Here is a 12,570-nt window from a genome sequence, read left to right as displayed (position 1 = left end):
CGTGGAAAGAAAGGGTGAGAAAAGAAACTATGAGTGAGTGCGCACGAGAAAAGAGAAACTGTTCCAATTTTTGAGATCTCTTAAAAATCACTTCACTATATTTTTCTGTAGAAAAGTCTTTTGAATTTTATTTTGAATCCCAATTGATCAATACAGCCTTAAAGTATCTTTGTAAAAAAAAAATAAAGTATGCACAGCTGGGTTCACGAGGAAATATATAAAACATATATGGGTCGGTGATATCGAAATTACATTTAAAAAATAATAATCTTTGCAGCACTAGCATGGGTTTTTCAATATAATATTTGTTTTCTTTATAACTTATAATTTGTCACATAAATTTTTATATTACATATTTCATGTAATATAAACAACTGTAATTTTAACATCTTTTATCATTTCTGCTTTACCTTTGTAGACTTGACTTCAATTGCTTGGATGGAGTTGGGTTCTTCTTCATCGTCATCATCTTCTTCCTTCTTAAAATCAGAACCCCAATTCATATACGATGTGTTCATCAACTTTTGGGGAGAAAACATGAGCAGAAAATTCGTTTCTCATCTCCATTCTGTGCTCTTACAAGCTCAAGTCAAAACTTTGATTAATGAGGAAAATCTGCAGCAGGGAAAGAAGCTGGAAGAACACATGCGCGCAATAGCAGCCTCTAAGATCGCAATAATCGTTTTCTCCCAAACATACACTGAATCTACATGCTGTCTTCGTGAGCTTGAAAAAATCGTTGAATGCCGCGAAACTTTTGGCCAAATAGTTCTGCCAATATTTTACGAGATTTACCCATTCGATGTACGTCATCAGAAAGGTGATTTTAGGAAAGCGTTGGAAGAAGCTGCACACAAAAGCTATTCAGGAGAACAAGTGGAACATGCATTCTCTAGATGGAGCAATGCACTCACCACGGTTGCAGGTATCACTGGTTGGAATGTCAGAGATTTCAGGTAAACAAATGAATCCTTCGAACTTTGTTCTGTTTGAGAGTGAATGAAGCATATTTTAAGGATGTGATTTATTTTTCGTAATGCATTACCATTCATCTTGAAGGCATGATGCTGAACTTGTGGAGGTTACTGTTAGCCGTGTTCAGACAATACTGGAATATGGAGACTTGTATCTTACCGAATTTCCCGTTGGATTAGACCCTCATGTGAGAAAGGTAATTGAATGTATTGAAAATCATTCCAGCAAAGTCTGTATGATAGGGATATGGGGAATGGGAGGATCGGGTAAGACTACCATAGCCAAAGCCATCTACAATCGAATTTATCGTCCATTCATTAGTAGGAGTTTTATTGAAAATATTAGAGAGTTTTCGTATAGAGATAGAAGGCATGTTCATTTGCAAGAAAATCTTCTTTATCGTATCCTAAAATCCAAGTTCAAGGTGCAAAGCGTTGGGATGGGAAGAACTATGATCGAGAATGAGTTTTCTCGAAAAAAGTTGCTAATTGTGCTTGATGATGTGAATGAGTTTAGCCAATTAGAAAACCTATGTGGGAATCGTGATTGGTTCGGTCAAGGAACTGTGATAATCATTACAAGTAGAGATGTTCACGTGCTCAACCGACTCAAAGTTAATTACATTTATAAAATGAATGGTATGAACGAAAATGATTCCCTTGAGCTTTTTAGTTGCCATGCCTTTGGAGATCCAAAACCAAGAAAAGGCTTCGATGAATTTGCAAGAAGTATAACTGCTCATTGTGGAGGACTACCACTGGCTCTTGAGGTCCATGGTTCCATTTTATTTAATAGGACAAAGGATTGGTGGGAAAATGAATTGGCAAGACTACAAGTATTTCCCACTACAGAAGTTCAAAATAAATTGAGAATAAGTTTTGAAAGTTTATGCGATGACATGGAAAAGGATATTTTTCTTGATATATGTTGTTTCTTTATTGGTAAAGATAGAGGCTATGTCACCCAGATACTAAATGGATGTGGACTACATGCTGATATTGGTATAACAGTTCTCATAGAACGTGGCCTCATAAAAGTTGGAAGGAACAACAAACTTGAAATGCATCCTTTGTTAAGAGACATGGGAAGAGAAATTATTCGTCAAAGATGCCCAGAGAAACCAGGGGAAAGGAGTCGACTATGGTTTAAGGATGATATAAAAGATGTACTGAAAAGGAATACTGTAAGAACATTCTTTATATGATTTTGAAACTTCTTTTGAAAGTGTTTTCTTTTTCTAGTGCAATACATGTGTTGTTAACTTATTAGACTCACCATTAAGCTTCATTGATCAACGGATACTGAGAGATTTCCCAACTGTATCTTTTTCCTATATTCATCACAGGGGACAAAGGGTACCCAGGTATTGTCCCTGAAACATAAATCAAACAGAGGAGATTGCTTTGAAGCTCATGCTTTCAAGAAAATGAAGAGATTAAAACTGCTACAGCTGGATCATGTACAACTTACTGGAGATTACGGGTACCTTTCTAAACAACTGAGATGGATTTGTTGGAAAGGGTTTCCTTCAAAATACATTCCAAACAACTTTCACATGGAAGATGTAATTGCAATTGATTTCAAACATAGTCATCTTCAACTTGTCTGGAAACAGCCCCAGGTATTCATTGCATTCATTTTTCTTTTAAAACTCATAGGTTAATTAAAATAAATATAGTATAATAATTGGTTCAGGTTTAACTTTTGTATTTTCTATTTTCTTTTCTAATTTTTTGTCAAAAACTATTTTTGTAGGTTTTAGAGCGGTTAAAATTCCTTAATCTTAGTCACTCCAAGAACTTGAGAGAAACACCTGACTTTTCTGGACTACCAAGTCTTGAAAAGCTCATTCTAAAAGATTGTCCAAGTTTGTGCAAGGTACACCAATCCATTGGACATCTCTGCAATCTATTACTGATAAATTTGAAAGACTGCACAAGTTTAAGCAGTCTCCCTAGAGAGGTATATACATTGACCTCTTTAAGAACTTTCATCATCTCTGGTTGTTTCAAGATTCACATATTGGAAGAAGATATAATGCAGATCAAATCCTTGATAACTCTAGTTACTGAAAATACAGCAGTGAAAAAAGTGCCATGTTCAATTGTAAGCTCAAAAAGCATTGGATATATATCCCTACGTGGATTTGAAGGATTGGCGCATAATATTTTTCCTTCTATCATTCGATCTTGGATGTCACCAACAATGAATCCCCAATCTTATATTAGTCTGCTTTGCATGGATATGGAGAATAATAATTTGTCTGACCTTGTGCCTTTGTATAGAAGCCTTGCAAATCTTCGAAGTATTTTAATTGAGTGTAACACGGACTATCAACTATCTGAGCAAGTAAAAGCAATTCTAGTTGAATACGGTGTAAATTTTACAGAATCAAGAATTTCAAATCATCCCTTGAGGTTTTCTTTGATTGGTGTTGGAAGTTACAATGAATTCTTCAACACTCTCAACGATAGCATTTCTGAGGTTCATTCTCTTGCTCTTACCTTTGCGTGCTTACCTTCAACATTCATTATTTAAGACAACATGAATTGATCTCAATATAGTATCTAAAAGCAACTGTCATTTCTATATAGATTCAATGCTTCATTTGAAAGTGCCTAATTTTAATTATCAACAACAACAATCCATACGCTCATGTTGTACTTGGTTCATGTTTGTTAGATTCCCATTGATCAGACCGGTAATACTTAAACAGAGATGCACAAAAAACCATTAACAATTTGGTTAAATTTGATCTGTGTATTACTTTTTAACTTGATTAGAAAGCTTATTCTTTTGTTTCGGAATAATTGTAATTTGAATTAAAAATGGTGATCATTTGAATTGCAAAAGTTCATACATGACTAAGCCTTTGATCTCGTGGTACAGGGATTGGCAAGAAGTGAGTCTTGTGATGTTTCTCTTCCAGGTGATAACTATCCTCATTGGTTGGCAAATATGGGTGAGGGACATTCTGTTTCTTTCACTGTGCCTAGAGATCGTAACATGAAGGGAATGATTTTTTGTGTTGTTTATTTATCAACCCCTGAAATTGTGGCAACCGAATGTCTTACAAGTGTCTTAATTGTTAATTACACAAAGTGCACATTACAAATGCACAACCATGACACGGTAATTTCCTTTAAAGATGAAGATTGGCATGGAATAATGTCAAATTTAGGATCTGGAGACAAGGTGGAGATTTTTGTGAATTGTAGTAATGGATTGGTGATCAAGAACACAACTATATATCTTATATATGGGGAATCAAATGACTTGGAAATGGAGCCTTGCCTTGAGCCAAAGGAAAATACTTTAAGTAAATTCATTATGAAAATGGTAATGTGTGACTTCTGGTAAGTTAATGTCCTTCTTTGAGAACAGAACAAGATCCCTTGAGTTATGGAATTTAATTGAATGTCCTTGATTACAGTTTATTTCTTTCCATCCTTTCCTTTTAGGCTCTAGTTACTCATTCTCTTTGTTTTGTATATAATAATAATAATAATAATAATAATAAGATAATAATAATTATTATTATAATAAAATCCCGTGTACAGTAACAACTTGTTTCATATGTGTATACAAAACAAGATTATATACCAACTCCACGTAAAAATTTGACTTTGTGATGAAAAGTTTATTAATTTGTTTAGAGATTTATTCCCTTACTTTAGTTTCTAATTTTCTAATTAGAGCCTTTCGCCATTTTTAAGCTTGATTGTGTGGAGTGGATAAATTGACGGGCTATAATTTCTAACTTGTCAATATTTTATAATGATTGAGCTCGTCATTGAACTTGAGCATTTATTTGGGTCCATCTTGCTTCTAAGAGGTATGATGGATGCTCCGGTTTAAGTATAAGCGGCTGGAAAATATGTTTTATATTTATAATTTAAAATTTAAAGTAAGAATATTTTATTTAGTTAGTTAGTTTCATAAGAGATATAAACTACACATCACCATAATAATGCCAATATTTTAAATCTTTTTTCTTTAAGAATTGTTCTAAAGTCTTTCTTTTCTATTATATTTACTGTTTTACATTTGTTATTATAACTAGTTTTTCACGGGAATTTTTTAAATATTATTTCTTTGGTTATTATAAATAAATTTACGTTTTTAATACAATGACAAAAAACTAAGTTACTAATAATAAAAATTATAAAAGTAATGACCAATGAATGATATACAATGATATTTATGTTGTAAAGCATAGTGATATTAGAACATGTCTTCTCTGAAATTTAAAAGGCAACCCTGGTTCAGAAGGAACTAAATCCATTCTTGGGATAAATATTTTGTCACCAATGTTTTTATTTGTAATTACATTTGTAGAAATGACATCTTCCCTCCATGATTAACTTGCAATCTTATGCCATTAAAAAAGACCTTTTGCTTGATCAATATTTTTCAAAAGCATAATTGGTATAGCTATTTTAAACTTCAATTGATGATTGGTATGCTTGAACAGTTAATATCATTTAAGAATTCTAATGTAAATCATTCAGGTTGAATTTCTTCTTGTTCATCTGATTGGCAATGTGTATCTGAATTTAAATAACTTACCTCTTGACCACTTAATAAAGAAAACATGAATTCATTAAGTTGAGGATACACAAATTCAACCAATCATTGCTTATCAAAAAATAACCAAGATTCATCATATTTACCAGAAATTGAGGATACACAAATTCAACCAATTAGAGGAAAGGTGATTTTGTATTTCCAATCAACAACTATTATGGAATTTCAACAATGATTTCACCATTTTCATTTAAATCCATCTCCATGTCTCCAATCTTCATGATCCAATCAACAAATTATTTTATATCGTTTGTTGTTAAACTATTTTTTTGAAGTACTTAATCTCATGTTTTTTTAGAGTTTTAACAATTTGCAACACTTATATAACTTAGAATAGTGTATTGATGATTTGATGATATCATATTTAGATCCTTTCTTTATAACAGACAAAATTTTCCTAAAGTCACCTCCCAAGACATCAACTTTACCATCAAATGGTTTGTCATTGTTGACATCATAAACATTTTTCATAATATATATCTCTAAAGGTTATATCAAATTCCTCAAAACACATTATATTCATCATGAGTCCTTCATCCCATATAATCAAATTGGTTCCCATTAAAAGCTTATCACGAAGACTACCTTGAGTTATGTTGCAAGTTTATTCCTCGTTAATTAAGAATGCGGTGCAAAATGTAGAATGTGTTCTTTTTCCACCAAAAAGTAATAAAGAAGAAATTCCACTTGATGCTACATTTAAAATAATCATTCTTTTAATTCTTATAACAATTGTCAATGTCTTCCACATAAAAGTTTTTCCTGACCCACCAAAACGATATAAAAAGAATAATCCTCCCTTTTGTGAAAGTACGTTGTCATGATATCCTCATATACATGCACTTGTTTCTTATTGAGTGATTTCAACACAATTGCATGTTCTTTAGCCATCTCTTTATTGTACATCAACTCATCAATAATAAATCTATTTTGGAATGGAAGTGAATCTAAAATATCAAGTTGAGGTAACAAAGGATAATCTTTCAAAGACCTACCATTTGACATCAACAATTTTTTAATTTGAAGAAGACAAAGTTTTTGTAATTTAGCAACTTCAATTTGAAAACCTATAACAAGAACTTAATCATATGAACATTGATGTGTTTTTTTTTTTTAATTCAATAAATTACAATATAAAATACTTGGCAAGTTCAAGTGCTTTCTTTTTGGTATAAAATTCCATCACATAAGACATTCCAAGTAGAATTCCAAACTACATCAGGTTTGGAAATTTATTTATGCTCAATAATGTAACAAACAATCTTGTAAACTAATTTCCATAAGGAAATTCAATTGCTTCTTTGATTGCATCAATAAATTATTTGTTATTTGTCCCAAAGCATAGCAAGCTTGTTGGTAGGTTTCAGAAAATTTGTCCATCAATTGTCTTTATGCTCTCATAATCAATACACCATTTCTAAATAGTCAATAATATCCTCAAATAATACAGGTCTCCATATTCTAGAGGAATATAAGTAAGCCTACTAATGTTGTATCCTTTCTTCCTTGGTTTCCATTCTTTTTCTTTAGCCATCCACACAAATTTGGTGGGAAACTCAGAATAACTCAAATTTTATCCATCTATGTAATATCCCGGTCGGATTTACAAATTTAAATAATAAAATAAATAATTATGAATAAAACCTCATTTATTATAACTTCATTTCCCAAACATGAGAAAATTTAAACATTTACTTCATCGTAAAATAACTCAAATCCATACTTTATAAATTCAAATACAATAGCCAAGTTTGATAATACAAATGATTACAAAGTCTTTAAAATCCATAAAAATAATAAAACTCTGTAGAATATCCCAAAGATAGCCCACACTCCGGCTCTATGCCTCACCAGATCCACCTGCAACATCATATGCTCACGTGTAACACAATACATGATCAATGCCAAACACAAACAAATAGGGTGAGCTAACAGTATAAAACATATACGTAATTCAAATATATAAGCACACTCTCATCAAAGGAACTCTATCTTTTGATTCCATACCACATCACCACCACCATGTTACCCGTGTTCTACATCTTTAGATGAATACCTCAAGATACACTTGTTGCCACACCTACAAGCCACAACTTGTAGAACACGTGCGAGAAACTTGCTACGGACCACACTCCGTAACGCCAAGTGGAGTTCCCAATACGAACATAGTTCGTAATGTCCAAAGACTACCAAACTCATCGACTAATATCGAGGAGGCACATCTTCTGGACCCATCTTACGAGCCACAACTCGCACACTCACACCAGCAACACTCGTCAATCCGAGCCACAACTCAAGGATTCCTCGTGTTCATTCGCCATCTCGAGGCACAAATCAAGAGATGTCATTCCAAGCCACAACTCAAGGAATGCTATGTGTTTCCCTCTATCTCGAGCCACAACTCAAGGGATACCGTTTCGAGCCATCACTCAAGAAACACTCCACAAATCGATCTTTAAGGTATCACCAAAGCATTGTAGACTGCGCACATCTAAAGCAAACATTCATTATGCTTCTAAATTATCGTCGGGCACTACTACAGAGTCGCTAAGAGAAATTTAGTTCCAGACCACCTAGCGGAAGCTTCGTGCCTCAAAACACTTTGGCTCTGCATGTATCGCCATTGTAAGACCCGTAAAATTTAATTAATTAAATAAATAATTAATTAATAAATGCGGGTGGGGAAATAATTATGACATTAGATTATGGTTGGTATGACGTGGAAAATTGCTAGTTCATGTGGTTGAGAGTACTTTAAATGTGTGAGAGGACTTGGGTTCGAGTCCTATGTATGTTAACTTTTGTTATTGTTTTATTATTTAAATCTGTGAAGTCATGCTATGAAATGATATGATAATTGAATTATGAGTGTTAGCATGAAATATGAATTGGCATGATGGTTTGATATTGGTTTAGCAATTGCATGGGTATGGGTTCAAGTCTTGGGAAACACAAATTAAACTTTATTTTTATTTTGCTAATGGTAACTTTGGAAGGAATTGGAAGGGATAAAATAAACCTACTGGAATCAGCAGCCAAGGGTGGCTATAATCACCATTCATAATGAGAAATGAATGGCCATTAAAGGATAATAAGGTGCATTTTCGTTTTTGATTTTTGGGTTAGCCTAAAGCACTAGTTTAAAAGGCAAGAGGAAGGGTTTAGGCAAAGTTTTGCAAGGCTGAACATAGACCTAGAAAACAGAGACAAAAAGTGAGGGTGAGAGGACTGGTGTGAGTGAATTTAGAGATTGGGTTGAGGAAATTCAAGAGTGGCCATTGGTGACCAAAGGAAAGAGCTTGAGGATTTCAAGTGTAGCAAAGGAGATCAGGTTAGGGGAGCTGGACTCCGTTTTTGATTGTAATTTATTTAATTTCATGAATAATATGATAATATGAATGCATAATCTCTGTTGAAATTAAGGATTTCTGATTTCTGGAAAATTTCCAGAAACCGCCTGGCGGGCTATGCATAGCCGCTAGGCGGCTCATACCTGCGTGATTATTTTTCTGGGTTCTTGAAGGAACCGCCTGGCGGTGAAGCCTTGTACCGCCAGGCGACACGAGCCTATCACCATGTTTTTGGGTTCTCTGTTGAACTGCCTGGCGGTGATGAATTACCGCCAGGCGATGCGAGTCTGTTGATTTAATTTTTTATGATTTTGGGCATCTTGGGGAAATTCCAATCGGGGAAAAATTGAGGGTTTGTGGTTACGAGATGATTGAGGTAGTATTTTTTTGAATCCCAATATGAATAATCAAAGAAATTGATGGAACAGTGTTAGGGTGGAAAGCATGGGGACCTTGCCATTAAGCCATATGAGGTCGAACTTAAAGGGGAATTAGGGTAAGGGTTGAGTGGAGAATTACACACTGGGACGTCTATGAGTGAGTGAGAGTATGGAATAAGGGATAAATTGAACAGAAAACGTTGCAAGAGAATGAGAGAAGTTGCCAAAAGGATTTGACAAAATCTGGAAAATTCCAGAACTGATGCACCGCCTGGCGGTGCGGAGCTTGCCGCCAGGCGACAGTTTAGAGGTGGTGTTTCTGGATTGAGAGTGAGTTGAGAGTCTGAGGAAGTTTGGTGCGGTTGGGATTCATTAAGGAGGAGTCGGGAATCATGGGATATTGAGTCTATAAGACGAAACTACAAAAAAAAATGGTAGATGGGTTATGTGGAAAGGAGTACATGAGGAGAATAGGTAATAAAGGTAAATTAGATTCTGGTATGAGTCATAAAATGGTTAATGGTAATATGTGAAATTGGGTGATCTAAGAGGAACACAGTAAGGACTTTCTGATGTTAGCGGAAAAAGGAATTTAAATAGCGAGATAAACTTTGGTGGTCAAGCGAGTTAAATAGATTAGGATTTTGGTTTGTGAGACAGGTTGAATTGTGGAACTTTAAGATTAATTAGTACTTTCATATTGGAGTTTGAGAACAAAGATGGTAAGTTGTAATGGTAAGTTATATTAACCTTGGTGGCATCTTAATCTATGCATTGGTATCGTGTGGAAAGGACTGGGGAGAAATTTTATGGTGAAGTTTGGGTGAATTGAGTCATAGTGTAGTCTGGTTGAACCATTTGGAAGTCAGTATTGTGTTGTTACTGATATGGCGCTCGACGGCAGGGTTGAGACCGTAAGGTGATAGTGAAAATCACAGAGGGTCTCTAGAGTGAGTGGCGCCTGGCGGTGAGGAAGATCCCGCCAGGCGAACGGAGCAATAACAGTGAGGTTCTGGAGTGTTGGCGCCGGGCGGTGGCGACTAGGATTATGTGTTTTGGGGTGCTTGGCGCCTGGCGGTACGCGACACCTGCCATGCGGTCTGGGAGCTGGCAGCGCCTGACGGCACGTGTCCCCCGCCAGGCGATTTGTACTGCTGTAGCTTGAAGTGTTGGTTTCGTGATTGTGATCTACAAGGCATCTAGTGGTGCTTTAAAGGTGGGATTGCTGGTGTTCCTTGAGTTGTGGCTCGGAATGTATCCCTTGAGTTATGGCTTGGGATAGGGGTTAAGCACGTGGTATTCCTTGAGTTGTGGCACGGAATAACATCTCTTGAGTTGTGGCTCGGGATGGCGGATGAACACGAGGAACCCTTGAGTTGTGGCTCGGGTTGGCGAGTGTTGTCGGTGTGAGTGTGCTGGTTGTGGCCAGTACGGATGGGTCTAGTTAGATTGCCCTCTTCAATTGTTGGCTGACGAGTTTGGTAGTCTTGGGACGATACGGACTATGTTCGTATATGGGAACTCTACCTGGTGTTACGGTGTATGATCCGTAGCATGTTTTCCCGCACGTGCTCTATCGGTAGTGGCCGATAGGTATGGCAGCAAGTCACCTTGAAGTAATTCATTAGATGGTGTAGAACACGAATAATCTGACAGGATTTTACAGGATCTGACGGGATATTATAAACTCGTAATATCCTGACGGGATTTTACAGGACACACCTCACCGCCAGGCGCTACGCGTCAGATCAGCCCCCTAAATTGTAGCTATCGCTTGGCGGGACCTTCCCTGCCGCTAGGCGTTACACTAGTACAACGTACTTTACTGGTTTTGGACAATCCTGAATAATTTTCTAAGATAACCAATCCATGCCAAATCCCATCCAAAATACTTCCAATGTCACTAGCTAATTCCCAACATATACCAATTAACCATTCTTCATCTCATATACCTCAATTCACTAGATATTTAAATATAGGTTTAAAATCTCAAGTATTTACAATTTTTCTTAACTTATGGCAAAGCTAGTTAATCACGGTGTAATTCCTCATGTTCATGTTATAGCACACAATATCCCTATTGTTCTTTTCTTTAACACCCATAGATACTCATCATAGTTATACCCTTTCACCCTTGGATTTAGCATCTGCATTTCTAATATTAACTATCATCACTTACCCAAAGTTTTACACTACATTTTAATAAGGCATCCCAACAGTGGATACCTACCACTTAAGTCGCAAACTATAATGGGTTATGTACCATCACTGGTTTCATAGCCTATCATGCCATACTTCCCATATCACAATTATTTCCATCAAGATTTCCCTTTAATATCATATATCCTTCTTAATTCAATTAATTTTCATCATCCTCGACCTTTGTCCAATCACCTATGATCCGTTTCATAATTAATTCGACCCCCAAAAAGACCCAACTCACAATTGTACCTAATAACCATGCAAAACCACTTCCCCTATGCTAGCGCCAGGCGGTGCATCCAGTTCTGGAAAACCCAAAATTCTGTCTTGCACCTGCGAGAACCCTAATTTCCCCATTCCATGCCAGTTTCTCTGTTTTCCACTCAATACACTTTCCGCATATGGAAATGTTTACTCTTATTACATTAGGATTTCAAACACACCGAATTATATTGCTCATAGTTATGCATTCTGATTCAAAACATAAAACCCCCAAATATTCAATCCTAATATTCATATACACCAACTCCTTCCAAAATCACTAATTACAGGTTATCACCACACACAATTGGCCAATTTGCCAAGCATCTCGGATTAAAGAGACTCCCATGAGTCCCTCAAGTTCCTAGAAAACCAAAGAGCAACCAAAACACAACCATCTAGCATTCACCGCCGCTAGGCGGTTCAAAGCAAAAACTCAAAATTGGGCTGGATCAACATGTGTCGCCTAGCGGCTTTAAATGCCTGCTATGTGGTTTCTGGAAATTTTCTAGAAACCCAGAAATTTGAGGTTGGCAGAACGAAAATCATACATCATATCTCATACATAATGCAATTAAACAAGCATATCAAAATTTATGAGTTCAACTCTCCTAACCTGGATTCCTTGCTTAGAATTAAGTATGATATTGGTCCTCCTTGATCAACAATGGCTTCCCTTAGCTCTCTCCCAGTTCAGCTCCTCTGTTTCACTTAATAACCACAATTTTTCTCTAAAATTTCACTCCTCACAATGCTCAAGAATGGCAAACACCAAAACCCTCTCTTCCACTCTTCATTGGACACTTAACTAAGCC

General features: G+C 35.9%; 1 protein-coding gene across 1 annotated transcript; it reads left to right on the top strand.

Annotated features, from left to right (window-relative positions):
• Window positions 1–372: 372 nt before the first annotated feature.
• On the top strand, window positions 373–4,412 carry LOC114165833 (disease resistance protein RPV1-like). Its single transcript, XM_028050428.2, has 5 exons — window positions 373–956; window positions 1,060–2,158; window positions 2,321–2,596; window positions 2,731–3,459; window positions 3,865–4,412. Exons 1-5 carry the CDS (start codon window positions 439–441, stop codon window positions 4,333–4,335), a joined length of 3,093 nt encoding a protein of 1,030 aa, XP_027906229.2. The 5' UTR covers window positions 373–438; the 3' UTR covers window positions 4,336–4,412.
• The last annotated feature ends 8,158 nt before the right edge of the window (window positions 4,413–12,570 follow it).

This window comes from Vigna unguiculata, chromosome 10 (assembly GCF_037176805.1).
Source record: "Vigna unguiculata cultivar grain cowpea cultivar isolate G323 ecotype 2 chromosome 10, ASM3717680v1, whole genome shotgun sequence".
In the NCBI taxonomy this organism is placed as follows: Eukaryota; Viridiplantae; Streptophyta; class Magnoliopsida; order Fabales; family Fabaceae; genus Vigna; species Vigna unguiculata.
This window is presented reverse-complemented; position numbering and strand designations above follow the sequence as displayed.

Excerpts from the sequence above, each read along its gene's own strand:
- LOC114165833 (XM_028050428.2), top strand. The coding sequence starts at position 439 with ATGGAGTTGGGTTCTTCTTCATCGTCATCATCTTCTTCCTTCTTAAAA. Across the intron at positions 957-1,059 it reads TGGAATGTCAGAGATTTCAG|GCATGATGCTGAACTTGTGG; the intron begins GTAAACAAATGA and ends TTCATCTTGAAG. Across the intron at positions 2,597-2,730 it reads TTGTCTGGAAACAGCCCCAG|GTTTTAGAGCGGTTAAAATT; the intron begins GTATTCATTGCA and ends CTATTTTTGTAG.